Here is a 19,900-nt window from a genome sequence, read left to right as displayed (position 1 = left end):
AGGCTAGCACAGGGAGCAGAGCTTCTAGAGATAATCAGAGTTTACCCTCGGCCGTCCTTCTGTGAGGTCCGCATTTACCTTGGGGAACTGCCAGTTCCCACACCTATAAAGTGGAATCTAACCTCCAAGTGGCTGTGGAGACGATTAGAAATAAAGGTGTAAAGAACTCTGCAGAGTAGTCATTTAGCAATTGGTAGCTATTTATAATTATTAGTTTCTTAGACAGTAGACAAATGCAGAAGAAATTTGAGTTGATACCCAGTTAATTTACACCAACAATTCTGCTTACAGGTGCATTAAATTTGGGGGAATTTCTAGCCTCTTCTCCCAAGCAGTAAACAAGCTGGTAAAGCCTCTGAACAGGGCGGGGGCTGTAGGCTTGTCCCTGCCTTCCAAGCTGGCTCTGGGCAAGCCCCAGGTTCCCAGGGGACCCTGGCTTGCCCTCTGCTGATATTCTCCCTGCCTCTCTCCCCTTTTCCAACTCTGCAGAAATACACTCCAAGACACGTTTGCTAAAAGCCCAGCAGTTTTCACAAGGGGGACACTCAAGTTTAAAGTGGGTTGGGGACTCATTCAAGGGCCCAGCAGCACCAGGAGTGGCATGGCAGGTGGGAAACACCTTTCTCTAGCTATCCCGGAGTCCAGTCCTTAAGTTAGGTCTTCCCCGTGCTGCCTCCACTATACTCAGTGCATCTCCTCCAAGAGCTGCCGACCTGGAGCACACGGCCGAGGCCAGGCGGGAATGCACGACGGCTGCCTGGACTCTGCTGTGAGCATCAGCTGTGCTGAGATGGAGGTGAGAGAAATGTGAGTCCTTCCTCACCCCACGTAGCCTCTCCTCCAAATAATTAAGCTTCAGAGTCCTCCCTCATGGGTTGTGGTGCTGACACCACAGCGACCCACCACAGGCCTGGCACAACTCTGCCACCCCTCAGCTGAGGCTGCAGGGGCATTGCTGAGGAGGGAAGGGAATGCAGGAGGTGGGGCCCTCTTCCCCGTTGGAAACGGCTGGACAGGAGCCTTGCTCGGGCCTGAGTGAGGCCGGGGCACCCTGGCAGCCTGAGCTCACAGGCGACCAGCTCCCTTCCCTGCCTTGCTGGCTGTCCTCGTCTCACTCACTGGATTTGGGTAACTCCAGTGGCACCAGCATCGCCAACGGATCTGATGCAGGACTTCGAGCTAAAAGTTCCTAGCCCAGCCTCCTGGTTTCTGTGGACACCAGAGCATTGTCCGCAGCCTGGGCGATACACTGCCGAATGCAGAAGGCCCTGGAGATCAGGTGAAGTCATAGAGCTCGTTCTGCTACAGCCCTTGGTGCAGATGGCATCTCATCACACAGAGCTGCAGGGACCTGTCCACAGGAATGTCCCCTCCTATCTCGTTTCTCAAGGGCAACTGCCATGCTTTATCACCCAGCACATGGCAGGCATTCATGAAGTTAAACAAAACGGACCCACGGGCCAGATCTGGTCTACAGGTGGGTTTTATTTTGCTTGCAGAATATGTAAAGGATTTTTTTGTTGTTGAAATCAGGCGATTCATACATAAACCTGGACTCCTTGCCTTCTCCAGAGAACTTTGGAGGTGGGGTCCAGGGCCCGTATTCCTCCTGCTCGGTGACAATCTGCTAGCGCTCAGGAGAGGCTGTTCTCTTTAGACACGTGCTCTCCACTCCGCCAGTCTCCATCCTTCCCTCTGCTCTCACACCCCAATCACTTCCACGTCACTCGCTGATTTCACCTACCTGGTCCCCGTGGGCAGCTGAGCAGCTCCTGTTGGTAACTTGAGCAGTGATGGGAGTCAAGGTCTCCATCGGGCTCCCCAGAGTTCTCGGTACCTGCTGGCTGAAGAGGCATCTGGGGCTGGTCACACAGAATGTACTGTGCACAGTAAGGCCCTCTGGAGAGAAATCGCTGCCTATAAAGAGGTCCTCCAATAACCCAGCTGTTCCATGGGTGGCCAATGGCAGTGATGTTTGGTTGATTTGGCTGTAATCAATTCTCATTCTTTGGCCCATCCTCTTGGTGAAAATAGGCAATGATGTGCAGAGAGAGAGGTGGCATCGGCTTTATCAAGCCACTGTCACCAAGAAAAACCCCTCTGGCTTTCCCCATTCAAATATTCCCGTCATCATTACCTGGACACTGACCCAGACATCCAACACCACAGAGAAAGACGGTGGTGGAGGTGGCAAGGAGGCATCACCCGGCAGAGGCACAGAATGGTACAAGCCTGAAGTGTGAAACCATCCTGGGGGAGGGGGGCGGTTAGGAAAGGCCTGAAGCTGGGGGTGTGGCGGAAGGCACAGCTGGAAGGGGGCAGCTGTGAAATTAAAGCAGTGAGCTGTGAGAGAGCCTGAGGATGATCCGCTGCAACACTGAAAACTGTTCAGAGCCCAGGTACACAAGCACCATCCTGACTTTTAATATATATATACTTTTATCCTCACTCGAGGACATTTTTCCATTTTTTTATTCAGATAGAGCGGGAGGGAGAGAGAGGAAGAGAAAGAAACATCAACGTGAAAGGAACACATCGAGTGGCCGCCACCCGTATGACCTAACCAGGGCCGGGGGGGAAAAACTGCAGTCAAGATACGTGCCCCGCCCTGGCCAGTTTGACTCAGCGGTTAGAGTGTCGCCCTGCTGTCCGAAGAGACCCGGGTTCGGTTCCCGCTAAGGGCATGTACCTCAGTTGCAGTTTGTCCCCGGCCCTGGTTGGTCGTGCGGGTGGCAGCCACTCGATGTGTCCCTTCACATCGATGTTTCTCTCTCTCTCTGTTCTTCTCTCTCCCTCCCACTCTACCTGAACAAAAAATGGAAAAAAAATAATAATAAAATAAAATAAAATTTATTGATTGGCCCTGGCCAGTTTGGCTTAGCAGTTAGAGCGTCGGCCTGTGGTCCAGAGAGACCCGGGTTCGGTTCCCGCTAAGGGCACGTACCTCGGTTGCAGTCTGTCCCCGGCCCTGGTTGGTCATGCGGGTGGCAGCCACTCGATGTGTCCCTTTCACGTTGATGTTTCTCTCTCTCCCTCCCACTCTACCTGAACAAAATATGGAAAAATGTCCTCGGGTGAGGATAAAAAATAAATAAATAAATAAATTTATTGATTTTTGAGAGAGAGATCGATTTTGTTGTTGCACTTATTTATGCCTTCATTGGTTGATTCTTGTATGTGCCCTGACAGGGGATGGCACCTGAAACCTTGGTGCATCCGGATGACGCTCTAACCAACTGAGCTACCCGGCCAGGGCTGCACTCATCCTGACTTAGTGTGGGATGCAATGAACCCCTAGAAAAAGAACTCCAGCGTAGAGGCTGTCAAACCATGTTCAGGATTCTTCAAACTAGATCCCCCTTCCAGGTTAGCATTTTATAAAATCGACTTAATGGAGCTGCTCTGGTGACGGTGGATGGGCAGCAGTCCCTGGCCCTGTCCTTACAGGGCACCACACCAAGGAGCACAGGTCAAAGGCCGCCGAGCTTGAGTACAAGCACCTTTTACACAGCACATGCCACCCCGAAACAGAGCTCCTAGAGACTAAGTGCTCCTTCAGAGACGAACAGTTCCACTTCCTGTTGGCACATTTGTAACTATTTATTGAATGAGGCAGTAATAGACAGAATGGAAAACAACACAGAATCCATGCTCTGCTACTTGGGTTTTGCTTTTCTTCGTCATCTTGGTAATTTCTCAAACTATTAGGAGGTTATTTCACCACAAAGGATCACGGACTTTAAAGTCCCCGGACAGCTTCACAATGACGATAAAAAATAATAATTAAAAAAATAACAAATTATAGAACTAGGACTGTTTATATGTAAATTTCCCTCCCCTCCCCCCATTACGTACAGAAAAAAAACATACAAAGAACATTGGATAATTTTATATAAAACAAGCAAATACAAGAATCTGAAACTTTTCTCAAAGGCTGAGCAAGACATGAATAATCTTTTAATGTCGCATTAAAAAAACACATTAAATACACTATCACACTTGGGGGGCCCGGGAGGAGAGAGGAAGAGTTGTCCCTGTACTCAAGGAGCAGAGATTTGGCCTGTCGAAAAGTCAGGTAAATTTAGCCACTGGAGACTCAGGGTTTGCAGCTGAGAAATCACGGACTTGAGGTTACAAGAACGCCCAGTCCAATGGACACCAGCGAGGAGGAAGCTGTGAGGGGCCCAGGCCCACGGGGATGCACCTGGGAAGCGGCAGGGCCTGAGCCCAGAGCGCAGGACACACCTTCAGTGCTTTTCTCTTCTCGTGCCCGAGCCCCGCGCAGCCTTCCGGGGCCAGGTGCCCTGTCTGTCCCAGTCTCCTCCCTGCAGAGCTAGAGAGCTTCAGGGAGCGGGGAACTGCTCCCACTGGTATGCCCTGGTCGTTGCCGTTTTTCTCTCCCTCCTTCCTTTCCCCTTCCAACCCCTCCCACTCCCCCTCCCACTCTCTCCCCCTCCACACACCCACACACACACTTAATGCGCACACACTCCTCAAACCCTTAATACTTCTGTTGCCTTCAGTTCACATACATGACCGATTTAGGACTGACCTTAAAACCAAAGCAGTGTTTTAACAGTTAGGAGATCAAGAGGTTTCCTGGGAAAGGGTGGGAGGCGAGGAAAACCCTCTTGTCCCTGCCTGGGAGCTTTAGGGACGTTCGCCCGCCTGCCCGCCTGCCGGGGCAAGGCCAGCACTGGGCCGGCCGGAGGAGCCCCTCAGCTGCCGGACCACGAGGCCCCTGGACTTTGGAAGCACATTTCGGGGCCCTACCAGTTCTGGAACTCCCTTTCTCAGGTGAGCCCGGCAGGGAGAGCTCTGGGTGGCCACTGGGAGGCAGCTTTGGTGAAGGTCACGGTCACCTCCACCTGAGTTTGTCAGTAGCTCAACGCATGACCCTGGTATGAACAAAAATAGGTGACTGTGTCTGGCCACGTACCCTACACCCACTAAACTGGGTGAATTATTTTTTCCCACAGCGCACCTTAATTTCATACAGATAATTCCATGCGGGTTTCATATATATATGTATATATATATATGTACACACATATATACTTTATATATATGTAAATGTGTATATCCATATGTACACATATACATATATTCACATTCACACATACACACAAGTATACACACATGTTTTCGCAGAAAGAAGTCCTGCCACATTTGGCTTTTCAGGGACAGTGAAACTGACAACACAGTTATCTTACTCCACCAATCCCAGGAAATCAAGAGTGGTGCTTTAAAAAATGCAATTCCAAAATCCGCCGCCTTTCTTCCTTTTTAAAAAAAGGGTTAACAATACTTTTCTTCCAAAGCCGAGAGACTTAATTCCATTTGATTGCACCTCTGCAAATGTGTAAAAATTTTTGAAGTAGACTAGAAAACGATGCCATGATATGGCTGCATGTCACTGTTCCAACGTCACCACTTCCACAGCCTGGCCGTCCATGGTGACTGTGCTGTCTGATATTCTGGTGGTCACAGGGGCCATGGCCACCTGCACCGGCCCGTTGCCTTGGGCGAGGCTGGTTACCACAGTCTGGTACATGCTCACAGGGATCTGGACCAATCCTGGGGAGAGAAAAGGGACACTGTTGGTGGGGATCGGCCTCAGCTTCCAGATGCTGGCTGGACACGGCAACCGGCTCCATTCCTCAGGGAACTACTGTCACCTCAAGTCCACCCACTGTCCAGGCACAAATACATCCCCTTTTTCACCCCATTTTAATCTTTAAAACAGACTAGCAGGAAGGAAAAGTTGGAAGAAATTGTGGAAACACGCCTCACAACCTGTCTGCCTCCAACTTTAGGAAGCACAGTGACCAGGTATGAAGACACCCCCTTCCCACAAGTCCACCCCTGACCGCCTCAGTCCTCCCTTGGGAAAGGCCCCATTCATTTCTTCATATTCTGTCCACCAACTTCGTCAGCCATCTTTTTGCCAGTGTTCAGGCTCCCCTCAGCTTGACAAAACATTTCCCCCAGCCCTACCCTGTCTTCTGGCCACTCTCTCCATTCAAGTCAGCTTATTAAAAACAAAAAGCCGCCCTGGCTCAGTGGTTAGAGCATCGGCCTGCGGTCCAGAGAGACCAGGGTTCGGTTCCTGCTAAGGGCATGTGCCTTGGTTGCGCAGTTTGTCCCTGGCCCTGGTTGGGTTGTGCGGGTGGCAGCCACTCAATGTGTCCCTTTCACGTTGATGTTTCTCTCTCCCTCCCTCCCTCCCACTCTATCTGAACAAAAAATGGAAAAAATGTCCTCGGGTGAGGATAAAACAAAAACAAAAAAAGCCCCCAAAGCCTAGGTCATTAGTTTTCTGATTTTAGATTTCACAGACCAGTAAAATTTTAAATACATTTTGAGGTCAGCTTAAAAAAAAGAGACCACTCACTACCTTCTAATACTACTATTACTTCACAGTGGAAAGGCTGGTTTTAACACAGAGAAGGGAAGAAACACGTCATCTCAGAAAACGCCAGTGCTTCCTGGAAGGGAAAGTTGATCATTTTATCTGACATTAAACAATGGATGTCCATTAAATAAGGCAGAATAGCCCTGGCCGGTTTGGCTCAGTGGTTAGAGTGTCGGCCTGGGGTCCAGAGAGACCCGGGTTCGGTTCCTGCTAAGGGCACGTACCTCGGTTGCAGTTTGTCCCCGGCCCTGGTTGGGACGTGCAGGTGGCAACCACTTGATATGTCCCTTTCACATTGATGTTTCTCTCTCTCTCTACCTCCCACTCTATCTGAACAAAAAAATGGAGAAATGTCTTCGGGTGAGGAAATAAATAAATAAATAAATAAATAAATAAATAAATCAGAATCAATACATGTATCAAATCCCCGTGTCCTAAAACTAAAACCACAGTGAAGGGGACAGGAGGCTGTCAATGTGTTTTGAAAGATGCAGAGCCAAGTGGCTCTGCCCTATCAGAGGAGATGGTGGCCCCAGTGCCCAGGGAGGGCTCAGCACTTGGGGGCCCAGCTCTGCAGAAGCAGGGAAGAGGCGGAAACAGGCATCAGCTGACAGTCTGTCTTCAACCAACCGAACCAGTGGGCCACAGCAACCCTGACACCCAGACTGTTGTTGACAGGCCCTCCGACATTCATCCACTGTGTTGAGAAGATGACCTGCAGAGGCCCAAGAAAAGACCTACAGTGATGTGTGGCAGGTGGGTGGAAGAGACAATGAAAAGCCTGGCCTGCCATCCTAACTCTTACCCTGAGGACGACTGGTCACCCAGCTTGTGTCCTGCTCTTAAGGGATACAGAGAGCAGAGACAGTGTGGGGAGCCGAAGAAAACAAAAACAAATGCCCCCAAACTCTAGTATCTTCAAAGAGAGAAGAGATTTGTATCATAAAAATGAGATGCTTTTATTTAAAAGGAATATGAGAAAAAATTTTAAGAAATCATATAGATGAAATACATTCTGAAAACATATATGAAGATAAAGTCAATGAAATCTTCCAGAGTAAAAAAGACTGAAAGAAGGAAAGTAGGAGAGAAAATGAGACTTAAGACATCCAACCTCTGATAAAAGGATCAGATATACTGTAAATACCTGTAACGGAAAAACATGAGTTTCAGCCTGAAAAGACCCACTAGATGTTCGTACAATAGACGCAACGATTCCAAAAGATGGCAACCACAATGTTGTGGGGCCTCTCAAAATTGAGCCTGGAGGCTAGATGTTGAAAAATGCCTTCCGATGTCTGAGGGAAAGTCCAGAATTCTCTATCCAGTTCATGAAAAATGACATCTATTGTCAATTAAGTGGGGGGCACAATAAAGGCATCTTTAGAGGTGTAAGGGCTCTATGAATTGGCCACCCATGCACTGCTTCTTGGGATGTTCAGAAGGGTGCACAGAAAACAAAGAAAGAAGTGGCCACAGCATCTAGGAGACAGAACCCATTGTAGCAGCTGTGGGGCAGGACGAGGGGCCAAGGATGAGGGCTGTGCAGCAAATCTGAGAGAACAGAGCAGGAAAAATAGCATGAACCCGTGAGAAAGAGCACTGAAAGGGGTTTTCCAGAACTGAGTAGAACTGGTGATTGCTACTTAAAAAGTAGAAGGAAAAAATCAAGTCTTAACCATAATAATGATAATAACTCATCTTGGCAGTGAACAATTTTTATGTGTTTATATATAAACAGAGAAACTGAGTTATCAAAAATTGTGATAATGTTTCAACTCAAGAAATGATGATATAAGACTGTTATTTAGAGCAATAAAGATACATACCAGAAAAAAGAGCACGAAGTATTACCCCTGGAGTAGTCTTTTTTTTTTTTTTTTTTAATCCTCACCCGAGGACATTTTTCCATTTTTTGTTCAGATAAAGCGGGAGGGGGAGAGAGGGAGAGAGAGGAAGAGAGAAAGAGAGAAACATCGATGTGAAGGGACACATCGAGTGGTTGCCACCCGCACGACCAACCAGGGCCGGGGACAAACTGCAACCGAGGTACGTGCCCTTAGCGGGAACCGAACCCGGGTCTCTCTGTACCGCAGGCCGACGCTCCAACCGCTGAGCCAAACCGGCCAGGGCTCTTTTTTTTTTTTAAAGGCCTTCTAGTCCTTTTTAATATTTAAAACCATATTATCACTTTGATAAAATGAAAAATTAATTTAAAAATGTTTTATCAGAATATTTTCTAATGTAAAAAATCAAACACAAAATAAAATGTTATTTTACAATGTTAAATTGGATCGACCTTGTTTTCTAGGGGTAGGTGTTGCCAGTTTAGAAGTATTTGATGACGCAATGTGAAATGATGACAATCATCTCTGGAAATCCAGGCCCGTCCTGGTGTGCTGACAGGAGGGAAGCCATGGTCCACCATCCCAGGACACTTGAGATGCCGGGGCCTCAAAGAGGAGAGCAGTGACCAGCACACTCGGGCGTGAGGCCGAAGGACAGCAGGCCGAGGGGCCAGGCTGCGGCTCTGGAGCAGCGATGTTCAGCTGGTCCGCAAGAAGTTTTAAAACGTGCAATATGTAGTCAAAGGCACTGGCCGCATTTCTTTAGATTGTCAAATAAAAAAAATGACAGCAGCCATACATAATTGCTATCCGGTGTGAATGAATCAAAATTATACCTTTTTTGGTCAGATTGGCAAAAATATATTTTTTGGTGTGCTGCAGAATTTTAGTAATTTATTTATTTGTGCCATCAGTTGAATTTGCTGCTCTATAGGGCTGTGGGTCCCATTTCTTTCATGCAGACCTTTGTAAGTGGCACTCAGTCTCATCAATTCCACTTTCAGTTCACCCACCTGCCACCCAAATTATCTTCTGTGACATGTCCTTCACCTAATCTCAAACTTTTCAGATTCCATGATGTTAAAAAGGTTGCCAAAGCCTATATAACAAAGTTCAACTGTTCGGCACAGTATTCAAGACCGTTCATGATTTGCCCTGGTCTAGCTGTCCGGTCGCATTCCCCTCCTCCCAGCAGTGCCTGTGCTCTGGGCACCGCCCTGCACTGGACGCCGAGTTCCCCCGCCTTGGTCACACTCCTTTCTCAGCCTTTTCTCAAGTTGTTCACTACCTGGATTTCCTACACTCCTTGTTTTCTCCCCTTTAATTAATTAATTTTATTAATCCTCACTCGAGAATATTTTTACATTTATCTTCAGACAGAGTGGGAGGGAGAGAGAGACACACCCAGAGATAAACAGAGATGTGAGAGAGACACATTGATTGGTTGCCACCCGCACGACCTTAACCAGGGCCGGGGATGAACCGCAACCGAAGTACGTACCCTTGGCCAGAATCAAACCTGGGACTCGTTGGTCCACAGGCTGACGCTCTAATCGTTGAGCCAAACCGGCCAGGGTGCCCTCCTCTTCAAAAACTGGTTCAGTTGTCCCTCTTCTTGGAGGCAGCCTCCATCCCAACCCATCAGTAATGGAAGTGGCCTCCTCTGGATTCTCAGTGAGCAATGGGACAGTAGCATATAATCTAGCTTGGCCCAGAAAGTGCAGCTAGACAGGCCTCCCCACCTGACTGAGGGCTCCTTCAAGGCTAAGCCTGGCTCTGGTTCATGTTCCATTCCCCACATTATGAGAGGTACATTTGCCATAAGTTGGCATCGACAAAGAAAGCCTCAAGGGCACCAGGCCAGGGGAGTCTATTGCTGGCCTCAACCAGTGTGCAGCGGGCCTGAGCAGATGTGAAGACCATACATCTCCTGCAATCACCCCAGTGTATCGTGATAATCAACGCTTTCATCTTCTCTTCAGGTCAAAACAGGAAAATCAATGAAGTAACCCCCACACACAGCAGTGAAGCCAGTGTGCAGTCCTCTAAAGAACCTACACTGGCCCTGGCTGGTTTGGCTCAGTGGTTGGAGCATCGGCCTGTGGACCAGAGTCCCGGGTTTGGTTCCCACTAGGGGCACGTACCAAAAAAAAAACCCTACACTGGCAACCAGCAACCAGCACCAGAAGCAAAGATGTTTCATTTCATTGCTCTTGCTCCTGGGCTTGATTCAGTTTAAAAAGCTCCAAACTTGGGGAATAAATCACACACTTTTCAAATACAGTGACTGCTGTGAGCTGGGAGATTCTTCCTAACTGTGAGCAACCACCTGGGTTAGGGCAGAGGTGGAGAAACGTCAACAATTGTCAGAGTTAAAGTTCTTTCACCCTGGTTTATGACATTTCTGAGTTTTCTGTGATGTGGGTCCATGGCCAACACTGTTAACACAGGTGTCAGTAACATGGAAGACTTGCCCTGGAATAAATGGAGAAAGGTTCAAAAGCAGAAACACATATTGTCTGGCACTGACACACCCGGACGATCTATTGAACACAAAATGATCTTGCTGCCCTCTTTACAATTCTTCCGTGGTTTTCAGTGGTCTGTGGGATGTAAAGTCCAAATCCCTCTGCAGGTATTTCAACACTTCGTGTCAGCCTGTGTGTTCAGTCAGCGTGGTGACCCACGAGTCCCCCACTTTACACTCCGGCCAGGTGAACTATTGGATGGAGGATCTCAGCACAGCCCTCCACACGCATACACCTCTGCTCCCGAGCTCCCACGGCACTCTGTGCTGGGCTCCATGGAGGCACGGTCCTGTGCGTATCGCTGTTTGCGTGTCTGCTTCTCCAAGGAGCCTGTGAATTCTTTAAGGGAGGGAGGGAGTCTCCACCTTCGAGTCTCTAGCAATCAGCTGAAGCTCAGTAACTTTTCAACATTGGCGACTGAACCTGCCTTCTGAGATTCCTCGGGTGTCTGTCCTCGGGACTGAGTGATGGAACTGGACGAGTCATAGGTGATGCGGCTGTTTTGGAATGGGAGCTCCCAATCCAGAAAACAGCAGTACAAAAACTACTAAATTCAGGACTCATCCAAATAAATCATTTCTGCAGATTTCATCTTCGGTACTTTTCCTCACAAGCAGGGAAGAAGTAAACTTGACTTCTACAACTGGGTGATGAAATGACTCCCACACAGAGCTATCTCGAGAGTGAATAACTGGTAACAGCAACCCCGTATCTGAAAAGCTTTCAGAGGGAGACATTCCAGAACCTCAAATGCCTTGAAATCCCAATTCCATTATGTCCTACAGGCAGTTTCAGCCTATCTCTACCTTAAATAAATGCATTACCATCCTGTGGTGGGGATTTTAGAATCAATCTCTCTCCTCTTTCAGCCCTCACCCTCCCTGCACAGCCATTGTGACATGGATTAGATTAAACCTCTCGGTGTCTCTGACCTAGCAGCCTTTATGTCCACCGCGAGGGAAAGGGGGAGGGGCCTGGAAGCTTGGAAACCCAGCATGTACTAAGTCGGCCAGCTGCCCTTGGAAGAGATGATTAAATGCTGAGGTACAGTAATCAGGCTGGGATTGTCCCCGCATCTGCTCAGCCTGCCCTGATTAGCCCTAATCTAGAAGGCGTATGTTAATCTAAGCTTGTATTCTGGGTCATTTCAGTTGATTAAGTAACAGGAAGCCCTTCACATTCTACTTGAAGGGCTTGAAGTTCTCCTTTTGATTTTCAGAGAGACCCTGTACAATCCTAGTACTAACACTTGGCATTTGTAGAGCACTTTGAAAGCCTTCTGACACCCACTGCGTATCGTTTGATTTCTGCTAAGGCCCTGGAAAAGGAGGCGGGGCAGGTGTTCTTCCCTTTGACAAATGACAGGCAAGCTCCTCTGGCAGACCCATGGACTTGCCATAAAGGCACACACTTAGAAGTCCTCCAATCTCCTGTACCTGAAAATTCAAGCTATAAGAAACCGGAGTTCATTCTGTTTAGTAAATCCAGTCCCCTTTCTTTTTCTTTAAATGTAAACATAAACAGATAAAAGGCTTATTTAAAGCAAAAATACATAGACTGAGAGAGACTGAGTGGTTATTTCTCTTGGGAGCCTTTCCCTGTGACAGCACGGCCCCACCATAGAACACTGTGGCCAGCAGGGACCTAATGGGGAGGGCTGTCCTCGGGGCTCACTGCTGCCTCTCCTCTCAGGCTCCTTGGGAAGGTTTACAGAACTTGCCAAAATGGAAAAAGAGGCCAAAGGTGACTCAGGAACTTCAGGTCCCACCCAGCACAAGGATTTCCTTGTCAAACAGCAGTCAGACCAAAATCCCTAGAGGGAATGCTGGCTCGGGGACCACATTTCCCTGTAAATGACGAGACCTGACCCTGCTCTAGTTTTCTACCAGTCGGTGTCATTCTTGAGCCCAAATGGTCAAACACTCTCCTCCCACCTCAGCGAGTGCAAGTACATCCTTCCAGGTGCTAAGGCCCAAAACTCTGAAGGCAAGTCATCTTTGACTTCACAAAATGCAATACATCAGCAAATACTGTCCACCCCCTCCCAAATACCGACAAGAGTTCAACCACTTCAACTGCTAACTCCCTAGACGACCTCCTATTGTCTGTTGCCTGGACTATGCCCGGCTTCCTTTGTGGTCACCCTGCTTCAGCTCCTGCCCCACACAGCAGTCAGGGGGGACACATTTCCACACAAGGTGATGGAGATGGGGACATGTTCTAGGAATTCAGACCACTTGCTCACATTAAAGGGCTTGGCTCTGTTATCTGCAAACCAGGAGGCCATGGGGTTCTATCGTGGTCTTTTGTGGTAACTATGGGCGCCAGCAGGAGTCAGTTGAAGGGTTAGGGTCACAGCCTTGCACACTGTGGATTTACCACTCAGGAACTGATCTACTCCATTCATGACCTCTCCGGAGGTAATGCGTTTCCTCACTTACCCACTGTATAATGAACCACCACACACACACACATACTTTTGGTGGCTCTCTACTAAGAGAAAAATAAAGTCCAGATAGCTAATAGTTGAGGGACTGCATTCCCTTTTCCACAAATACCCTACACTAAACCTTCATTTCAACAATGTTTGTCCCTGCAGTGTACCCTCCCCATCACATTTGCTCAGACAGGTCCCTCAGCCTAGAATCATCTCCTGCCAATGTAAGTCCTGTTCTAACAATTTCCACATCTTTCCTGGGGTGCCCCAGACGGAACAGCCCACTGGGCTGTGATTTCACTGCCTCCACCATTCATTTGGCATCAGCTCTGTGCTACCGTTTCCAAGGAGATACTGTTTTTCTCTGTATGAATCTCCTTCTTAGATTGTTGGCAAGAAGTATCTTTGGATACTGAGCAACTTGAACATAGTAGATGCTTAATAATTGAGTATGACAACTGATCACGCTTTCATAATTTTCAGAAACTTGATTATACTCCTACTAGCTGTGGCCTCACACTAAAGAGCCCTGAACTTTTCACTCTGCCCCTGAACAAGGCAGGATTTCTCCACAACACTCTTCAGGTCGTGCAGCCGAATGCTGTGTCGTCCAGGTGCACTGTGTGTGATGGTAAAACAGGCTCTTGTATTTCCCGTAAGGGCATCCCAGTCAGAAAGACGCCCGTGTGAATCCTGGCTCTGCCCTGTCTGGCTTGTGGGCCCCGTGTTCCTCGTGTGTGAGCAGCAGTTACTTATTTCACAAGGCTGCTGGAGACTGCAAGAGCTGACCCCGGTGAAGCCTGGCACAGTGCCTGGCACGCAGCAGGCACCCGGTAATGTCAGCGGCTCTTCAAAGATGACTTTGAATGAGGTCTGACGAAGGCCGCTGGGGTCACAGATGTTAGCCTGGAGTCCTCAGGAAGCAGAAAGGAAAGCAGAGACAGCGCAGCTCTCCTTCCAGCAGAGGTCTGCTCCTGCCAGGAAGCACATCATTCCCCAAAGGCCGTCAAAGATGTACAGATTAGAGATAAAAGGCATGAAATCAGGGCAGATGGACTGGCGGGCAGCTTCCTTTCTGAAATGCAGCGATGGTCATAACTGGCACTGGCACCAGGACATACGAGAGCTGCGGACTAGTGCGCTGGTAAATAAGTAATCCAGGCTAAACCACTAATCAACATTGAGAATATTAAATCTATGATCAGGGACAGTATGCTATGATGTCATCACTCTGGTACATTTCTAAACCCCTCCAGAAACTGACCACATAGGCTCAAGCCTTGCAGTGCAGAGTTGCAGGCCTGGTCAGGGTCACTGGAACCACAGACTGCCCCCCACCCCCACCCCGAGACAAGATAGAGCAGGACAGACGCCTGAAGAAGAATGGGCCTTTCATTTGCCCTCACAATCTGGGAAACCTTTGGGAATTGTTGTTTGCTGTAACTGAATCTTCCAGCCCAAAGGCCTTCCAAGTTGGTCATGGAAATATCTTTAGTTGGAAGAAAAATATTGATGGTTGTGAGACAGAACTAGAGAACTAAACAAATAAATTAACAACTAAACACAACAGTTGGCAGAGAGAGAGTTCTTAAAACCCAAAGATTAAAAAATTTACAATGTAATGCCCTCTGTGGTTTATGGACATGAAAGCCAAGTATATGACTCAGAAATACATTGGCTTAAATGGGGAACCAGAAGACTGTGACTGGAAAGAATGGGAATAAATAAGTAAGAAACGAAGCCATGTATTGTTATTACCTAAGTAACCTCTGGAGCTTTTAAAGAGCCATCAAGGATATCAACAGGTGTTTCTAGGGGTGACAGGCAGGAGGAAGGTCCTTTAAAAAAATGTTATTTTTAGCCCAGCCAATGTGGCTCAGTGGATTGAGCATCGCATCGCCCATGGACTTAAGTCCCGGTTCGATTCCTGGTCAGGGCACATGCCCAGGTTTCGGCTCAGTCCCCAGCAGAGGGCGTGCAGGAGGCAGCCGATAGATGTTTCCCTCTCACACAGATGTTTCTTTCTCTCTCTCTCTCTCTCCCTCCCTCCCTTGTTCTCTCTTTAAAAAAACCAATAAAACATACTTTAAAAAAATGTTATTTGTAGGCCTGAAAACAATTTTACATCAGTGACTGACATCTAGGGAAAACCACCGTTATCTGAAAAAATAGGCATGGTATGTGCTAGTACAGAAATGGGAGAGCATGAAAGGAAATCGGGGAAGAAGCCAGTCCAGTAGGCAGGTGGCAGATAAAGAAGCTGCGAATAACAAGCAAGAACCAGCTAGAAAGAGGACAGATGTAGGGCAAGAAAAAGAAGGTCATGAGTCCTGGCCAGTTTGGCTCAGCGGTTAGAGCATCGGCCTGTGGTCTTGAGAGACCTGGGTTCGATCCCCGCTAAGGGCATGTACCTTGGTTGCAGTTTGCCCCCAGCCCTGATTGGGTTGTGTGGGTGGCAGCCACTTGATGTGTCCCTTTCACGTTGATGTTTCTCTCTCTCTCTCTCTCTCTCTCTCTCTCTCTCTCCTCTCTCCCCCTCCCACTCTATCTAAACAAAAAATGGAAAAATGTCCTCGGGTGAGGATAAGAAAAAAAAGAAGGTCATGAAAAAAATGTCAATATCAAATGAAAAGGAGATCCAGGTAACCCTCATGAAAGTAAGCGTGGGGGAAACAGAGGAAAAGTATTCTTTCCCAGTGGTTCTGTTTCGGCTATATTCGTTGCTTCTGGGACATTTAATCTTCCCTTCCATGTTTTCTAAGTCTATGGTTTTTGGGTGCATTTAAGGGATCTATGGATTAGAGCATGTATTGCACCTGGCAAGTACTGAGTACTCTCCTGAAGCAACAGCAGCCTCCAGGTGCCTTGGTGTTACAGGTGCTTCTCAGCATCCACTGTTTTCTCCTCATCTGCTAGACAATTTGAAGCATCACTTGGAAAAACTATCTGAAATAACCTTCACAGCAGTGACCTTGTCTGGGTCAGACAGTGTCCCTGTGTCCTGTGCCTGATTTTACAGATCACCAGGAAACCCCCACTCCATAAGCCAAATGTTCAAAATAAATTCATTTTTCACTTTATTAGTAAATATATTTCAAAACACATTTCTGGAGCTGTAATTTCATGATTTCCTCTTGAAATTATTGGAGTGCCCAGGAACATGAATGAAATCGAGGTTTTGTGCTTCGGTGCTCAGAACCACCGTGGTTTATCCTCCTGCAGACTGAGTTCCTAATGTGGGGCTGGACCAGCTGACCCCAGGGCCTGCTGCTCAGACCACAGGGCTTTAAACGGAAATGGCAGGAGAGAAGAACGTCCAGCTCAAGCCGGTGGAACGTGTGCTCGGAAGGACACCTGGTCCGACTGCACGGAGAAGGGCAGGGGCGCCGAAGTCAATTTGCGAAGAAACCACTGGGAAGAAGGGCGAGACCACCACCCAAGGCCTCCGAATCTACGTACCAGTGGACAGGGGGTGGGTTAGACGTGAGGTTTTGATATTTTAAAAACAAAAGTGGAGCCAAAATGACAGAAACCTCAGGAGAAAGTCACTAAGCCATCTGAATTTATAAGTCAGGTATAGAAACGAATATGAGGCCCAGCCAGAAATTACGTAGAGTTAGGAGCAAAAATTTATTTTCTGTTATTATTTAACTTCTTTACTGTAGAAGATTTCAAAAAGGCAGAGACTAGTACGAGGAATGTCCTCCACCCCAATGTGCCCACCATCCAGCCCCTGCGCCTCTTTGATCTGAACAGGGCTGGACTGAAGCAAAGAAGCTTCAGAGATGACCTGATGTTTCACCTCGTCAGACGGCGCAATCTGTAGAGAACTGTTTTTGAAAACAAACACCAAGCCCTGGCTGGTTTGGCTCAGCGGTTAGAGGGTCAGCCTGCAGTCCAGAGAGACCCGGGTTCGGTTCCTGCTAAGGGTGTGTACGTCGGTTGCAGTTTGTCCCCGGCCCTGGTTGGGTTATGCAGAAGGCAGCCACTCGATGCGTCCCTTTCATGTCAATGTTTCTCTCTCTCTCTCCCTCCCACTCTATCTGAACAAAAATGGAAAAATGCCCTCGGGTGAGGATAAAAAAAAAAAAGAAAACAAACACCAAGTCTTTTTAAGAACACACAGGGCAGAATTAAATTTGCTTTAGGCAGTGAGACCCTGCAGATAGCTGATTGGAGAGAGAAAATAAATGGATAGTTCCAGGGTTTGATCTTCACAGAGAAAGAAATCGATCTCAAAAAACTGCATTTTGATCAAGTATTTAATCTTGCTTTCCTCTCTGGACTGTATTTAGCATTAGCAAACTGTTAATGGGGACAAGCTCTTTCCCCAGCTTTATTTAAGTATAATTGACATAGGAATTGTGTAACACTTGGTTTATTTTATTTTTCCTATCACCATTTATGCCCTCTTCCACCTTCATCCACGCCCCTCCCCCTAAAACTTGATGTTTTGATATACGCATATATTGTGAAATGATTACCACAATCAAGCTAATGAACATATCCATCACCTCACATAGTTATAATTTCTACTTCTCTTTTGTGTGTGTTGAGAACAATTAAGATCTACCCTTTTAGCAAATTTCAAGTATACAGTACAGTCCTGTTAACTCTAGTCTACAGGACACCTGAGGGACGCCACAAGATTCAGATGAGAACAAGGACTAGGTATGAAGAGGAAAGAAGGGTCTGGCAACCAGGATGTAGAATCAACCGGCAGACTGACATAACAAAGACTGGAACCCATTTCTCTGGGTCCATTCTGTGAAACCCCCTTAACTTACGGGGCTGCTCTCTGCATACAGTGGCCCTTCTGGGTTGGCTGGCCATGAAGACACAGCTACTCCACCCCAGGGGGAAAGTTTTTATGAAAGAATTTCAGTCCGGCCGGTATGGTTCAGTGGTTGAGCATTGACCCATGCACCAAGAGGTCGCTGGTTCGATTCCAGGTCAGGACACATACCCAGGTTGGGGGCCCGATCCTAAGTGGGCGGTGTGCAGAAGGCAGCCAATTCATGTTCTCTCTCATCGATGTTTCTCTCTCTCTCTCTCTCTCTCTCTCCCCCCTCACTCCCTCCCTCTCTAAAAGCAATAAAGGAGAAAAAAATAAAAAATATAAAAACTTTAAAAAATAAAAGAATTCCAACTAAAAGCAGAAGGAACAATAATGTTAGAGAAATCACCATGTTCTAACGCTCAGTGAAATAACGAAATCATCAGTGCTCACTAAAACCATGAGGTGACTGGCTGGATGTGGCATGTGGAAGGGCAGCCTCTCAGTTACTCCACCGGCCAGCTGCTGCCTCCTTCTCCAAAGATGAACCCCCTGCGGCCTTCTCAGTCAGCACCCACTTGAGATGGGCACAGCCTGCCACACAGAAGCCTGACAACACAGAAGTCGGAAAAAACACTGGGCAAGACTGACACCCACAAGTCCTTCAGTGCACATGCCAGCACACATGGGCATGCATGTTTATAAAAGGAGACCTTACAGTCAGCGTTTAGTGGAGCCGAAAGGAGGTAGTTCCTTCCCCCAACGTCTCCCCTCCAAACTGGAACCGACGATGTGCTTTTCTGGTAGCAGACTTACTTTCCTAATGATGTTTTCCTTAAGCTAACATGAACACTAATTTGTATTTCTTAAGTATTTGGCAGCTGGGTGGGGGTGGAGGAGATGGTCCAGGCTTTCGCTGGCTTGCTTAGAGAAACTGTCCAAGGATTTAAAATGTGTCACGAGTAATCTGCATGACAGATAATCTGTGTGTGGCACATAAGAGTTGACTACATTTCTATTTAGAAAACCAACAGGCCACTTCTGTTTCATAGGGCTGCTAAGAGAATAAGTAACATTTTCTTTACATGATTTAAGTTCTTGAGATAAGAGACACCACCTAGATTTGAGGTAGTGTTATTTCACACAGGTTCTTTCTCAGGTGTCAGAGCAATCATGCAGCAGCCACCGCGGCAGACAAATGGAGGCAGCCCACGGTCCCCAGAGTTGTCTACAAAACAAACAATTCACACACACACACCCCTGACCCCTCTCGTTAGTCAGAAGCACTGTTTAATGAGAATAAAACGCTAGTAAACAGTAGGGCTATAAAGCTTAAGGAAGAGGCCAGGGAGCAGGGCAGCAGAAAGCAGACATTCCTAAAATTATGAAGTGGGTGGGAAAGGACACGAGATTCTCGAAGGAAAAAAAATTAAAGGTAAAAAGATAAAGCTCACAGTCTAAGTAACATGGCTGGAAGAAGTTGCTCCAAAAACATTCAAGCAGATTTTCTTTTCCTCTTCCAACAAGGCTGGATTAGAAGCTCCGAGGCTCACTTAAGCAGTCAAAAGACATTTAAAGAGGTTCAGACCAATCTCTGAACCATGCTGCCCATGTGACCCCACAGTGAGGATGGCTGTCCTACGTGTGCTGACCAATATGGTGGCTACACAGCACCTGCCACGTGGCTAGTGGACTGAGGAACGGAAGCCTCCATTTTATTTGACTTTAATTAATTCATGTTTAAATAGCCAGAGCACAGAGCTTCCAGTGAGCCAACTCTGCATCACGAAGGTGCTTTGGTGGCACATGCGCCGTAGAACATGGTAAGAGCTGCCTTTGTTTAGGGGGAAACTCAATCTGAAACTGGATGCTCTGTGTTCACCTAACATATATGCT

The 19,900-nt window shown here is 47.5% G+C and overlaps 1 protein-coding gene and 1 long non-coding RNA gene across 3 annotated transcripts in view; one reads left to right on the top strand and one right to left on the bottom strand.

Moving 5' to 3' along the window:
* Positions 1-3,581: 3,581 nt before the first annotated feature.
* Positions 3,582-19,900, bottom strand: part of NRF1 (nuclear respiratory factor 1) — a 137,490-nt gene continuing 121,171 nt past the window's right edge. For both annotated transcript variants that reach the window (XM_036246514.1, XM_036246513.1), the window contains exon 11: positions 3,582-5,577. In XM_036246514.1, coding sequence (XP_036102407.1) covers positions 5,414-5,577 — 164 coding nt within the window. In that variant the 3' untranslated portion in view covers positions 3,582-5,413. The remainder of the gene's footprint in view (positions 5,578-19,900) is intronic.
* LOC118619790 lies at positions 4,738-8,786 on the top strand. Its single transcript, XR_004957322.1, has 3 exons — positions 4,738-4,797; positions 5,747-5,832; positions 8,727-8,786. It is a non-coding gene; the product is annotated as an uncharacterized LOC118619790 (long non-coding RNA).

Source organism: Molossus molossus, unplaced genomic scaffold (assembly GCF_014108415.1).
Source record: "Molossus molossus isolate mMolMol1 unplaced genomic scaffold, mMolMol1.p scaffold_m16_p_7, whole genome shotgun sequence".
Lineage (NCBI taxonomy): Eukaryota > Metazoa > Chordata > Mammalia > Chiroptera > Molossidae > Molossus > Molossus molossus.
This window is presented reverse-complemented; position numbering and strand designations above follow the sequence as displayed.